The sequence below is a fragment of the Canis lupus genome, chromosome 27, assembly GCF_011100685.1.
Source record: "Canis lupus familiaris isolate Mischka breed German Shepherd chromosome 27, alternate assembly UU_Cfam_GSD_1.0, whole genome shotgun sequence".
In the NCBI taxonomy this organism is placed as follows: Eukaryota; Metazoa; Chordata; class Mammalia; order Carnivora; family Canidae; genus Canis; species Canis lupus.
In genome coordinates, this window is record NC_049248.1 from 43,115,797 (window position 1) to 43,130,616 (window position 14,820).

The 14,820-nt window shown below is 55.4% G+C and overlaps 1 protein-coding gene across 4 annotated transcripts in view; it reads right to left on the reverse strand.

Moving 5' to 3' along the window:
- Window positions 1-404: 404 nt before the first annotated feature.
- The window catches only part of GALNT6 (polypeptide N-acetylgalactosaminyltransferase 6), a 35,883-nt gene continuing 21,467 nt past the window's right edge, over window positions 405-14,820 (reverse strand). For all 4 annotated transcript variants that reach the window (XM_038577704.1, XM_038577707.1, XM_038577706.1 and 1 more), the window contains 8 exons: window positions 12,118-12,267; window positions 10,822-11,056; window positions 7,957-8,074; window positions 6,437-6,637; window positions 5,775-5,906; window positions 5,101-5,202; window positions 3,783-3,935; window positions 405-2,762 (listed from right to left, as the gene is read on the reverse strand). In XM_038577704.1, the coding sequence (XP_038433632.1) occupies window positions 2,649-2,762; window positions 3,783-3,935; window positions 5,101-5,202; window positions 5,775-5,906; window positions 6,437-6,637; window positions 7,957-8,074; window positions 10,822-11,056; window positions 12,118-12,267 (1,205 nt within the window). In that variant the 3' untranslated portion in view covers window positions 405-2,648. The remainder of the gene's footprint in view (window positions 2,763-3,782; window positions 3,936-5,100; window positions 5,203-5,774; window positions 5,907-6,436; window positions 6,638-7,956; window positions 8,075-10,821; window positions 11,057-12,117; window positions 12,268-14,820) is intronic.

The following is a 14,820-nucleotide window of genomic DNA, read 5'->3' on the forward strand; positions in this document are numbered from 1 at the left end:
TTACTCTTAGCTGACTGCCCCCCGGAGAGGTTATGGTGTTTTTGTGTTAGGGGTGAAGAAACTTGGGGCCACAACAGAGCACATTGGTTGGGCCTATATCCTAAGACTGGGCTGGAGGGCTGTTGGGCGATGCCATAGAGAGTGTGAGGGATATTGGGATAAAAGGCAAACAACCAACACCTGATTAAGTGTTTGGATGTTTAGTGCAACCAAGAGGAGGGCTAGGATTGGAGTCAGGAACCACGGCTCCCTATGGTTTACTGTATTAGCATGGCCTTCAAAGCCTTCTCAACTGGGCCCCAACCCGCTGTTCTACAGGATAGACGTAACCAGTAGCGCAGCAGGCACAGCAGGCACAGTGCCCAGGACCCACAGATTTAGTTTTTTAAAAAAATCAGAAGAAATAAAATGAATCATATTCATCTTTATACCAATGCAGTTATAAAACACAATTTAAGAATTTTCTGGTGAAAACAAAGGGACCTAGGTCCCATGAAAGTCACAATGTGGCCCCAACCCTCCAGCTTTCACATCCACTGCTCGGCCGCCCTGATGGTCCCTTGGTTTCTTGGGAAGCCACCTGCAGCTTTGTCTCTCTGTGACTTTCCTCATTCTAGACCAGTGCTTGTGTGAGATCCCACCTGAGGACTCATCCCTGAGGCCAAAGGTCAAATGTCACCATCCTTGTGAGACCTTCCCGGTTCGCCTAGATGGAAGGAATTGTCCTTTCCATCTCACCTAGCACAGCTCTGAACACCTCCAGGCTTGTCCTGACTTGCTTCCATCTGCTTCCCCAGCTGGAGTATGGGTTCCATGGGGGCAAGTCTCATCTTACATCTCATGTCTACATGGGCTTGACACACAGTATGCAGGCTAGATCGGGTGCCAGAGGATGTCTGGGGATAAGAGACAGTGATGTGATAGAACTTTTCAGATGTGTGTGGCTCTACACAGCCTGAATCAACTGACTTTCCAATGGGTCAGCCACGGGACAACGGGAGAGGAGGAACCAAAGGTGAGTTTCCTTTCCCAATGCCATAAAACCTTTATTTTTATTGGGATCTTAGGTCCAGTTTTTCCTTTTTCCACTGTGGCCATATCCTGGCCAGTCTCTCCTCTCCCTCTGACTGGGCTACCCCAGATTGCTTCCCCTATAGGGTCCTGAAGGCTCTTGGGAATTTAGGAGACCTCCTGCAGTGTTGAGGGGGCGGGGGCAGGGAGAGGCAGCTGTGATCCCATGGCACCCTCACGTGGTGAAGCCCAAGATGACAGCCTGCTAGAAAGTCTGGAGCCTTCTGGAAGGAATGTGAACTCTCCTCTAGGGAGCCGGGCTCTCTAGTTCAGGCCAAGCGCCCATGTGTGGTGGGGTCCAACTTGCTTGGAGAAGAGCTGACACGCATGTTGGGTCCGCTCCACATGGGGACTTCATGCAGGTACAGCAATCATGGCTGGTTATGCAGTCACGCTCAATTCTACACACCGTCCCCGCTTCCTCACACCTCCCAGGGCTCTCGTTAGCCTCATCCGGGTTCTGCTCTCGGGTTGCCAATACCTTGCCGTGTGGTGTCAGACAAATTACTTATCTGGCCTTGGTTTCACAATATGAAAATGACAGGGTTGGATAAAAACAAGTTTCAGATGTTTGCTCGCAGACCTTTAGAAGTTCTGGGGCTGTTGGGCACGGTCTTCACCTACCAACAACTTCACCCACTGCCACTTGGCTTTTCATCTACCTTATGTACGGAGCATTGAAAAAAAGGCTTGGGGGGGGGGGAGGTTCTTAGACCTGAGAATCACTGGTTCCGTGAGCTTGCTTTCCACTAACATCCCAGGATCCCCAAACGAGGCCGGCCTCATGGCTGCCTGGCACCACTGTTCTAGGCTCTACGGAGACCAGCCAGATGTGATCAGCATGGAGGGAAAGAGGAAGGCTTACGCCTGATGTCTAGTGTTCTCGGGGTGTGGAAGAAGGAGCTCTGGCTCAGTGTTTGCAATCAAGTCTCAGTTGGCTCCCGCCATCCACTAGCTGTGGGACAGACAAGCCCCTTTATCTCTACCTCTGCTTTCTTATCTGTACAGTGGGCATGGGGGTTCCCGCCCTGTCTTGCTCCCAGGCTTACTGTGCAGGCGGAATAAGATAAAGGACTCCTGTCAGGGTGCTTTCTGTAAACGAATGGCTCTACCAACATCGGGCAATATCAGCAGGGAGACTCTTGTAGACCTCTAGTGTCTCCGTTAGAAGGTGCCACTTCACTGGTCCTGTGAGTGCTCCACACGACAGAGGACTCAGGACTTGGCCGCAGAGGTACTTTTCTTGAATTTAGCATTGCTGCCCTGGGCCCTGCCCTGGGCCCTGCCCAGGCTGCCTTCTCTGTCTGGAAGTCTGTCTCAAGGACAGAAGGCAAGCGCTAGGCCAAGTATTGCAAGTTCTAACGGGTTCTTCCACCAACACGAGAGAAGGAAAATGGGCCCTGTGTTGTTGCAAGGAACGGGAAGGTCCTGCCTTGATATCTGCTGGGTTTAGAAATCCATCTTTAAGGCCTACGGAGAAGCTGGTAATCAGGCTCTCAATCATCAGCTTCCCCCAAATCCTGTTTCCTGAGAGGCTGGGTTCCCCACGGGAACTCCCACGGGGGTGATCGGGGGTGTCAGTTGAAGACCCAGTGCTGGTGGGGGTCCCTGGGGTTGCAGGCGGCCATCGCTGGCTTTTTGTCCTCAGACGTCAGGCAGGTCCCGGATGCCCGGTTCCTGATTAGCTGGTCCTAAAAGATGACACAGCAAAAAGTCAACCTGGGCTTCAGAGAGCCAACGGTGCTACTAGGGGGCAATGAGATGGGGCGCAATAAGTAAAAAGCAAAGGGAATGCAACAAGACACAAAGAGAACACTCTTCAATTTTTTTCTTGGGGTGTCAGATACCCTGATGGGATGAGTTCCTGAGTTTCCACCTGCATTCGGTATCAATTTCCCACTTCAGGATTTAGCCAGAGCAGCTGGGATAGAGGAAGGTAGGACCATGGGGCTAGTATTTTCAAGGGCCCCTCCTCCAGACGGCCAGGCTCAGAGGCCTGAGCCCCTGTTGTATACCCCCACTTTCTGCCTTCGATCATATTTACACTCTTCCTTTCCCTGCGGCCCCAACATCAGGCTTCTTTCCCCCTAAGCCAGAGCCTGAAGACTGGGGTAGGGTGGGTTGTGGAGGCTCATGGGTAGGGCTAGTTTGGGTCCAGCACTGTAGAAGTTACATTCCATAACCTGAGGCAGTGTGGTACACTACAAAGAACCCAGGCTTTTAAGTCAGAATGATCTAGGTCTGAATCTCAGGCCTGCCACTAACTAGTGGTGGGGCTAGGGCCGGTCAAACTTGCTGAGCTTCCACTGGCTCATCTAGACACATGCTTGGGAAGAGCCTCTGAAGGATTAACCACACTCGGTGCGTGTGAGTACACAGCTTTGTACCTGGCACACAGAGGGCAGGGAGGAACCACGCGTGAATCTTCACCTCCATCTACTTGGGTTCAGCTAAAAACCCTTGAGCCATGACAGCGATGGCCATGGACCATTAACTCCCAATCTCGACTTTCTATCGGCCAGAGCCAGACCTCACCAGACGTTACTTATGCCCTGAGAACCCTTTCTGTCACCAAGCCCACTTTCTCCATACTTCCTCCACTGTTGCGCTCCACCCGGGATCCACCGTACGGCAGGAGATGCAGCAAATAAGGAGGGGGGCAGCTGTGGCCGCACGTTCTTGATTCTGAGCTTTCCGGGCAGCTGACTCACCTGGGTGAATTCCCATTCCTCATCCTTGGGGACTTGGCTATTTTTGCCGGTGAAGTGACAGCTCCTCAGGCCCAGGGTGCCAGCACTGGCATGTAGACACAGCTGCTTTGAGATGTTGTGGCGAAGGTCCCTCTGGGTTGTGTACTCAAAGTACTAGAAGTCAAGACAAGAGGAGGCGGAGAGTTTGCCCACTATCTTCCAGAGCCAACTGCCCTAAGACTCCAACCACAGCTGACCTTCTGGGGAAGGAAGCGAGCGGGGGCCAAAACATCAGTAATTCCTGCGCTACCTTTGGGATTTTGGCCACTACCTAGGTTTTACTGGGATAACAGTTACTTAATATTTTTTCTTTAAAATCATTAAAAAATTTACTTAGCTTCGTTTTTATGTGTTATTTGTGAAATCATGTGGGCTTGATGTGCTGGTTTCTTTGTTTAAAACAAACAAATGTTCACCGATGTACTACCTAAAATGGTCGTGTAGGCCGGTGGTATAGGAAATGGCTTGATGATGACTTGGTCTTGGCTGCATATGCTGGCAGCCTGTGCAGTGGCTCACGCCACTCCTTTCCTTGCTTCGGCTCTGTTCCAAGTGTACTTACCAGACACTGGGCATTCGGGGCAGGCCGAGGGACTGGGTTCCGGGAGGTCACTAGTTAGCCCTCGGGGAAGAGCCGGGGCACTGTAAGGCATGGGGTAAATTCCCAGCATGCCAGGTAACTGTGACACGTCAGTAGATGGTTGTTATTTGGGGTCACTGCTGGGTGACAGAGTCAGAGCAGCAGTTTCTGGGCAGGGGAGGCATTAAAGCTGGGCGTGGGTTTAAGCAAGTGCTCACAGTTTCCATACTTACTCTAAAGCCTCACTCGGCACCTGGCACCCTCTAGGAAGTCTTCCTGATAAACAATCCTGCCCTCCCGCCCCCTCTCTGTCACCTATCGCCAACGCCCAGTGCTCCCCGGGTGTCCCTACCTCATGCCTCAGACCTTGTCTATCTCTGCCATATGTTCCAACTCAGACTGGGAGCTGAGGGCAGGGGCCTATCTCCTTCTCTCCCTGGGTCTCCCGACCCTAATCCTCAGGAAAGGGCTATTTTTGTTTTGAACTCAAGCACACTCCCAGCCGAGCCTGATGTAGGATGCGATCCTATGACCCTGAGATCATGACCTGAGCTGAAATCTAGAGTCAGACACTGAACCGACTGAGCCACCCCGGTGCCCCAGGAAAGGGCTATTTTGAGTGGAGAAGAGGCCTGTAAAGAGGGGTTGTTTCACAAGTGGGCTTCTCTTGGGCCTGCCCGGTGTGGTAGGGCCGGGTACCTGGTTGCCGCCAAGGCCATGGCAGGTGTACATGATGAGGGGCTTCCCCCCGTGGTTGTTCTCCCCCACATCCAGGCACTGGTTGATGCCGAGGTTCCTGATCTGCAGAACGGTGAGAGAGAGGGGAACCGGGATAACACAGTTAGGAATTTTGGGGTTTGCAGTGTGGGGCTCAACTGGTGTAAATGTGCATGGCCGGTGTTCTCCTCTGCTCATGACCCTAGAGGCCTGGAGGTAACAGCGAGGGGAGGCGCTGAGCCCAGAGGCTGGGGGACCTCCCAGGCTGCCAGGTCTCAGAGGAGCCCTCAGTGCGTGGGAATTTCCTCATGAGCAATGATTCTCCGAGAGTGATCCCCGGACCGTCAGCAGCACCTGAAGACTTGTTAGAAATGTCAATTCTCAGGCCCCGTTCCCGTCCTACTGAATCAGTAATCAGCAATCTGTTTTAACGTGCCTTCCAGGTGATTCTGCTGCAGGTGGATGTTTGAGAACCACTGCTTATGGGCTGTTTCCCACTTACAAGTTCTTGGTTAATCTCTAGAAGTCCCAGTGGCCTTTCAGTCTTCCTTCAAAGGGGTGTAGGGAGTGTGCCATCCCTTGTGGGGCGAGTGCTTCTGAACTACCCCTGGGGGTTCCTGTGATGATGGGTGGGCAAGCTGGTTGTTAAGACTTACAGCTCCATAGAGGGTGGGCTTCAGGTCGGGAACAAACATCTCCGGATAGATGTTGTGCAGGAACCAGGAAAAGTTGTGACAGTGTAACTGCTCCCTCAGCTTCAGGCGTTCCGAAATGTCCCCGAAGGATTTCTGTCAACGAAGCCAGCCCCCAAAGGGTCAGTTCCACCGGGCCTGACCTGCCCGTATGGCTGAAGTAGCCCAGAGGTTCTGCGGTCACTTGCTCCCAGAACGGGTCTCCTGCTCATTCCTGGTCAGCACCTGTTGGGGCTACTGGCTTATCCCATCTAACCGACCCCCCCCCCCCCTTGGCCTCCTTCCTCCCCCATCTCCCGGGACTTCCCTATCCGTCTTCTCCCAGACCTCAGTTCTGAGCCCTCTCAGAGCAAAGCCCTTCCTCCTGGAAGAGGTTCTTCAAATCTTTTTCCCTCCTCTCCTAAAAGATGCCAGGACTCTCGGGGGGGGGGGGGGGGGTAACAGAAGCTCCTGTCCTCAGTGCTAGCCTTCAAGCTCTGGCCTCCCTGAGCTCACGGGGTCTGAGGGGTGATGGGAGGCACCAGGTAGTAGAGACGTGCGGATTTCTACCATTAAGTCCCTGATGAGGGTCTGGGATGCTACACTGCTCTTCACCCAAACACCTCCCAAGCGCCCTTTCCTCTCACCTCTTGGGCCATCTTTGCTGCCTGCATGTTTCTCCGATAGAAAATCTCCTTGTAGTTATCCATCCAGACCTCAGCCAGGCGCACTTGGTTGCGAGCAATGACACTGACACCCTTGGGGAAGGTGTGGGGACTCTTGGTACGGAACACATGGCCTACCACAGAGCAGGGGATGATCTCCAGCTGGCCCCCACATTGCCACACCTGCCAAAAGAAGACAAGAGATAGAGCCTTGAGGGGTGGGTAGGGGGTCACTGTCCCCCCAAAGCAGCTCTGTTCTATTCCCAGGGTGTGAGGGTCCCAGGTCTAAGGACTCAGGGAAATGGTGCTCTCTCCTAGAAAAAAGGACATCGACCAGGATTCTTCGTAGGCCCATGACTATGTAATCCCTGGCTCTATGATGGTAGTTCAAGGCTGATTCAGGCCAATGGAAATCTGCAGGGTGCTCCGGGTTGTCAGAGCCCACATTGGAGAAAAAACAGCTGGCTAACTTTGTGTCTGTATACCTACTCCGAGCTCCGGCCACTTGGCTTGTTGACCTGGAAATGTGATTTTATCGGCTCACCCAGGTGTTACTGGAAACCCAAGCTCCCTCAAATCAAGATGGACTTGTGACCCAACTAGAGCATTGGCGCATCAATTATAGCAAGGACGTCAGTTTCCGGGTGGGCTGTGGTAGTCACCTGGGCCGTTAGCACATTAGCTTCCTGAGAGAGACTCAACAGCGGTCGGAGGCTCATGGATGAGCCTAGAATCAGAACCCTGGGAGTTCCGGTGACTGACCTGGTGCCCCTTCTCTATGCTAGTGGGCTGGTTTAAGACACGCCCCCCCCCCACATCCGGGTCCTCTCTTTTTTACATTTTATGTTAGTAGATGTGTTGTTATTCGGTTTACTACAGCAGCAGCAGAAATACGTGATCATAGTCATAACAACACAGGCACCAGAGACACGCTTGGTGTGTGCCAGGCACCGTGAGAAGTCACTTCGTAAATGAGCTCATCTGCTCGCTAATGACCCCAGCGTGGGGGTTCATGTGGACGGCACGGAGAGGAAATCTTTCTTCCTCACCCAATCCTGGTTTGCCTTACTCCTGGAACCCTCAGTTGTGGGGTCCACCAGGGTTTGGGCCTCCATCTTCAGCGATGCAGGGTTTGCTGGGGGGGACACTTCAGAGGCCACCAGGGCCTGTGTCCTCTGACCTGCTGGCTGATCTTTCCCACCCTCATCCTAACACTTTTCCCACAGACCTCAAGAAAGATGTCACCAGGCCCCAGATGTCTGGTTCCCCTAAGACATTCTGGTAATTTGTTCTAAGTTGTCCACTCGGATCCCCAAAGCCCTACTGCTACGGACAGGGGTGGGGGGAGCAGAGGAAAGGTGATGCCACGACGGGAAAGAGCCACCCTTTTAGGTCCAGCTCCAGATGTCACATCCCTGAGGCTGCCACCGCCTGGGAGACAGGGGCTCGGGCTGGGCTCCCCGGGAGGCCGTGGCTCCCCCCCAAGCCCTCCTCACTCTCACCCGGAAGGACATTTCCACGTTCTCCCCTCCCCAGATCTCCATCTGATTATCATAGGTACCGATGTGCTCAAAGTAGGACTTGGAGATGGAGAAGAGGCCGCCGGCAAACGTCGGGGATCTGGAGAGACAGAGGGAGAAGCATGTGCATCTTTCAGGGGGAAGCCGGGCCACCCACGGCCGCCCCCGCCGCAGCCACCACCCCGGGTCACTCATTCAGCCCAAGTGTCCCGGGCTTCACTGGGCTCTTCCCCCCTCCTGGCCCGTCAAGCCCCAGGAGGCGAGCATCACCGTCCGCGGAGAGGCACCCGTTCACGGGCCGTGGGGACCCACGGGGCGCAGCCACGCGGCCCAGCGCGCTGTCGTGGGAGCTCGGTCCCCGCCGCCTGCGGCAGAGGCAGCAAAGTTCTAGAGCATCACAGACCCTCAGTTGTCAGAGCTGCGCGGAGCTGTCTTCGGAAGGGGGAGCAAACCGCGAACGAATGAGCCGGGAGGGACCCCATTCTGTTTCGGAACCCCGGGCCTTCCCACGGACTCGAGAGCCCGTGCTCGGGGGCCCCGGCCGCTGCGCGGGCATCGGAGGTGACAGGTGACAGGCGCTCCTGGAAGCAGTAGAGGGGACGTGGAGGCAAGCTCAGGTGGGGCCGTGGGAGCGTCTGCAGGCTCCAAGGAGGGAAGGCCCCGCCAGCCCTTGGCATCCCGCCCGGTCAGCCGGGCTTTGGACGGGGCTTCGGGGCCCTCGGTGGGGGGCTCCGTGTGCTACGGCCCAGCAGGCCTCCTCCAGGGCTCCCCCGACTCATGGGCCAAGGAGCCTGGCCCGGCGTCAACCTGCGGCTGCTCCCGTCACTGCTCCGGGCAGGAGCTGCCTCCCAGAGCCACTTTCCAGAAGGAATTTCAATCAGAAGACCCTCATGCTCAGGCAGGCTTTCTGGCTTCCCCCAGGCACTCCGAGCACCCCGAATGAGTCCTGGGGAGGCCCGGGGAGCGCGGGGCTCGGATGAGCACTGTGCAGCTCTCTGCTGCTTCTGGGGGGTGTCTCTGACCGGCCCGTCTCTTGGCCTTGAGAGGCTTCTCTGCCCAAGATGACCTCCGGGCATAAACCCTGCCCGGGGAGCCTCCGTGCAGCCCCACACCCAGTCCACTTCCGGAGACACCCTGTTTTTCCTTCTGGGCCCCTTACCTCTCCCCTTGGCCACCCGTGAGCTCTGAGAGTGGGGGATGGGAGGGGACTGCCTGCCGGCCTCCTGGCGGGGGTGCTGTGCAGAATGCCTGGGGGGACCCCACACGCGGGGGCACTGAGCCCAGGGAGCAAATTCATGCCTCAAACACTGGAGCTTTGTCTTCTGCTTGCGTGGTCCTCGGACATTGGAGCAGGGGACAGCAGTGATGGGCGGGGAGCAGGTGCCTGGCTCCCCGGTTTGAGGGGGGGGGGCTCAGCTGTCGAGCACAGCAAACAAAAGACCTCCGTGAAACAAGCAGAGGGCCGATGGGGAGTTCAGATTTCTTTTCTCTCTCCTGCCTAATCTCTTCTTCTTTCCCCCTGTGGTTGCTTCTTTTCCTCCTTCTAGTGGAGACGGAGCAGCTGGCCGGCCAGGATCCACGGGGCTGCTCCCTTGGGTACCCACGGGTGCACTTCACTGAGGCTCTGGGCAGCAGTTCTGAGGCTGTGGGCCTGGGGCGGGGGACGAGCTCACCCTCTCCTTTCAGGCCTTCCCTCTTACCCTCTGCTCCCCGCATCCCCAACCTCTGCTTCCCTCCATCCCTGGTGTACGTTCGGTTAAATTTCCCGGCCAGTGTGGGAAAACAATGACACAGGCGATCCCAAACCAGGGGATTCTCTAAAAGTCACTGCCCAGCTCAGTTTGGCTGAGACACCTGTTCAAATAAACTTGTGGGGGCGCCTGGCTGGCTCAGTCGGTAGAGCATGCGACCCCTGGTCTCAGGGTCGTGAGTTCAAGCCCCATGGTGGGCGCGGAGTCTACTTAAAAACAATGAATAAATAAAACGACATAAACTTGTGATCTCTAGCAACACCACGGGTGACGTGGAGAGGGAAGGAGGGGGTGGGTGAGCGAGCGGCAGACCCAGCTGGGCACGAAACAGTGGGTGAGCTTTCAAGTCTCCGCCCTATAGGTCAGGGGTGGGCAAACTATGGCCTACAGGCCGAAGCTGGCCTCATTTCATAAGGCTCTGGGCAAAGAATGAGTTTTCACACTTTCAACGGTTGTTAAACAAAAACAAGCCAACAAGGAATAATATGCAACAGGCTGTCCGCAGCTGGCAGAAACTAACTTCCTTGCTATCTGGCCCCCTCGCGGAGAAGTTCAGGGCAACTGTGACAGCGCAGACAGTGGAACCCTTGTCTGTTTGCTTTCAATAGGTTTTTAGTCTTTGCAAAGACTCCCGGTGACCTGGGAGTCCACGCCTCCCCGTGACAAGGGCGATTCCACAGTGGCCTCTACGCCCCATCTCCCGGGGCCTCTGCATGGCCCGGTCATGCCCTTCTACGTGCAGGGGGGAATAAATAGAGGCAACAAGTGAGGCCCTTAGTCGGCGCCTGGCCCACGGTGAGAGGTGAAGAAGGGCCAGCGGTGGTGGGAGGCGGAGCAGGGCCGCGGGTGGGGCGCGGGCTGGGTCCGGCCGCCGGGATGGGCATGCTCACTCCACCGTGTGCTACTGCATCATCTGGGGCCGCTGCCCATCCCTAGGAGGCCGTGCTCTCACCTGTGAAACAGGCTAATGCCAGCCCCCAGCTCGGAGGGGACGAGTAAGGGAAGTGTGTCACATGCTTCATGGAGCGCCCCATACGCGCGGGCCTAAGACGGTCCCTGGGAGCCGGCTCGGGGCTCGGTAGGCTCTGGTCCTTACTTGATGGGGTAGGTCTCATCCTTGCGCCTCTGCTTCTCGTGGGCAGGGATAGCCTCCCAGCCGAAGGTCAGGCTCCAGTCAAAGTTGCCACGGCTGTGGACTCTGCCCCTCTGGACGGGCTTGGAGAACTCAAAAGTGTTCAGGTCGATGGTGACGATGTCCGGGCTCACCACCACCGTCTCATCCTCAGCGATGCGAGCCAGGAGCGGCTCCAGCCAGCCATGGAAGCACTCACCTGCAGTGGGGACCAGGAGTCGGCAGTCAGGGTCGGCCCGCGGCTGAGCCCATGCCCCATGCCAGCAGGGAGGCTCGGGAAGACCAGAGAACCTTCCGCAGACTCCCCGGGGTTAGAGACACACAGGCAAGCTCCACAGTTGTAGAAAGCAGAGAGAGATTTCCTGAGACGCTCCTGTCCACCCTCCCTCACCCAACCCAAAGGTGGAGGTGACTTCGAAGGGAAGAGTGGAGCTCTCAGGGGAGTAATGTGGTCAACTCAAATGATGCAAACCACGGGGAAGGCCCTGGGTGGGGGACCCACCCTTCAGGGTTTCCAGCTTATCTACTCAATCAGCCCTTCTCACTCACATGTGGATTTCAGAAAGGGGGGGGTACCCCCTTTCCCCAGGGGACCAAACCTCAAGCTCCAGCTCCAGCTGTGGAACAAGCATCCCTTCCACTGCTCTAGCCCCTTGGGATTTTCAGTAAACTGCACAGATTACTGTATTTGGCCTTTGGAATAGTTAATCTTGTTGGTGAGTAAAGTCTGGTCTCCTCATTCCCATTTTACAAATGGGGAAACTGAGGCTCAGTTACTGGCAGAGCCAGGAGGCAAACCCAGGTCTCCTCACTCTGAATCTAGCGCTTTCCCTAACATATCACCACTTTCGGGGAACAGATTCTTCCCAGACAACGGTGGGGAGGTGTTGGCTTTTGGGGCAAAGGGGAGGCCTCTGTGGCTCCGCGTGGCTCTAGGGGGAAGCTCCACACAAACCAGTTCCCAGTGGTGACGAGTGGGCTCTCTGAGGGGCTGAGCTCAGAATGAGGTACAGAGCAAGCGGGGGGGGGGGGGGGGGGGGGGGGCGGCGGAATCTAGGCTCCAGAGCACACGCCCTGTGACTGCGGGGCGCCAATTATTTTAGGGCCTTGTGCATCTGCCGATCAAACATCCCTGGGATAGGGATGAGCAGAGGGCATGAGAAGCTGGAGTGAGTCCCAAGCCACCCCGAGCCCCAGAGCAGCAGGGGTCCCGTGAGGCACCCTCAGGCCTCCCGGGTGCCAGGCTGGTCTCGTACTCACAGTGGGCATCCAGGAAGGTGAGCACCTGCGCCTGGGCCACGCTGGCCCCCAGCAGCCGGGCGGTGATCAAGCCCTTCCGCTCCTCCTGCCGCACCACCCTCACCACCTGCAGCTTCTTCACGTACTGCTCCAGCTGCTCCTTTAAGTATTCTGGAAGGGACAGCGACATTGGTGCCAGCTCATCACTGTGTCGCCAACCTGCCGGGAGCACCCAGCGTGCAGGCCCGCGTGCGGCCCCCTGCCAGCCGGGCCCCCCGCGCCGGGAGACTGCTCCGCCGCTCCCACCCTGGGCCCATCTACCCAGGAACCCCTCTAAGCAGGGCCAGGACCCGGGGTTGGGTTCCTCTGGTCTCAAAATTAAGTATAAACTGCCACCAAAGGCTCTCAGCGGCCCCTTGGTCTCTGCCTCTTCTTAGCTACCATCTTTCGGAACCGTGACCCAGTCTCCTGGCCCTTCCGCACCCGGGGTGGTGGCATCATCTCTCAGGAGCTGTGACTCCCCGCCTCCCGGGCTCTGCCGAGTGAGCGACAGGCACACACACGCAAATGGTGATTCCTGGCTTGCTGGTCAGCAGCAAGAAGTCGTGCTCTAATCCTCTTTATTAACTCCTCCGCATGGAGAAATCTTTAAGAAGATGAAAAGAGACGGAGCAGCTTTTTTACTAAATTAAAAAAACGTGGGGATCCGGGGTGGCTCAGTCGGTTAAGCATCTGCCTTCGGCTCAGGTCATGATCCCGGGGTCCCTGGATCGAGCCCCGTGTCGGGCTCCCTCCTTCTCCCCGTCTCCCTCTGCTCCTCCCTGCCCTGCTTGTGCACGCTCCTTCTCTCTCTCAAATAAATAAATAAAATCTTAAAAAATAAAATAGATTAAATAAAGCATGTACCAAGTGTCCACCCCGTGCCGGGCACAGTGGTGAGCCTGCTGCCCAGGACGTGGCGAGCGACTGCAGGTAGGTGATCAGTGACCTGCCAGCGGCAGTGCAGGGCTGGGGGAGCCTGCCATGGGCACAACCGTCCCGAATGTGGGGGGAGGGATAGCTCTGCTGAGATCTCCAGCTCCTTCTGAGCAGGGGCTTACTTCATGACCCTGTTATTCATTCTGAAATCCTCAGGGCTTTCAGAACAGCTCTATTCTGAAACAATCCATCTTGAAACATATTCCAAGTCTTACTTCTGGTTTTTAACTGCTGTATGGTTTATCCGTGCCGCTGTTCTGTTCCTGGCTGTGCAGAATGGAGTTGCCTAGAGTTTCAGAAGAGGTGGTGAGGGCAGGCGCCACAGGTGAGTGTGGCCGCCCTGTTTGGGGTTGTGGGATCAGCCCAGTGCATAGGCCCTGCTTCAAAGGCAGTGATAACAAATGTAGGGCCTCAAATCAATCAATTTTGGGGGTGTGTGATTCATTTTCCTCTCTCTCTCCCCCCCATACACATACCCACATGCTATGCCCAAATGCTTGAGCACCTACCATGTGCCAGTCATTGAACCAGGTTCTTGCATGTTGACTTTCTTACTTAATCTTTTCTACAAAGATTAAAATGTTCTGAAATCTGGGCATTGTTTCTGATGTTTAGGAGTCAAAATCAGCCTCATTTGGCATCTTCAGTCCAGCACTTAGTAAAACACGTGCTAACACACTGCCCGGTTGCCAGACATCACCCAGGGCAGGGACCGGCCTGGTCGTGCCCTGAGGAAGCTTCTGGATTCATAATCCAACTACAGTCCCAAGTACTGGCTCTAAAAGGGAGGAGGAGGGGGGAGCACCAACCAGGAGCCTCACCTTCTCAGCATGAGGTTCATGTTTCCCCTGAGAACTAGCTTAACTGTGCTCAGAGGAAATTCATGGTGGTGGAGATAACCTAAGGACAAAGCATCATAGGAAGTGGGTTTTGTGGTAAGAGACTGAGAAGCGCTGAACCCCAGGGGGTGCTAAGCAATACAAAGCCCTTCTCCCACGCCTTCCTTCCAGTCTCAGGGGGTCAGGCTGGACCTGGGGATTCTGAGCATGAGCCTCAGGCCCTTCTAGGGGAGTGAGACAACTCCCCTCAGTAACTGCTGTCCTTCCTGTCACACCCCTGGATCCACTGGACATATGCCCGGGAGATGAGAACCGCGAAGTGTGGAGACACAGGCAAACCCATCCATACTCTCTTATGTCCCCTAGGCATTAACCTTCTAACTCAGGTTCAACAACCCACCAGCCCAACACAGTTCCATTCCTCCTGACTGGGGTCTATGAGACTCCTGGGAACCTCTAATACACATGCATCACTCAGTCCCACGGTGTGAAGTCGCAGATGGCTCCTAGGGTTTTTCTACTGGCCTTGCCATCTTCACCTGGGTGTGGAACAGAACCACAAACCTAACACGCCCAAAATGCAACTACAGACTGCCTGCCAACCTGCCTTGTCTCGTCTTCCGGCTTCAGTACGTGGTACCAGCATTCCTCTGGCTGCTTTAACCCAGGAGTTGCTGCATCCTTCCCTTTTCTCACCCATCACAATCAGCCCGTCGGCCAGTACTGATGCTCATGCTCTCTCAAATAAATAAGCTCTTTTTTGAAAAAAAAAAAAAAAAAAAAAAGAATAAAATATCTAGGAATAAATTTAACCAAAGAGGTGAAAGACCTATATTCTGAAACCTATAAGACATTGTTGAAACAAATGGCAGATGACACAAGTAAATAGAAAGATACACCACCTTTG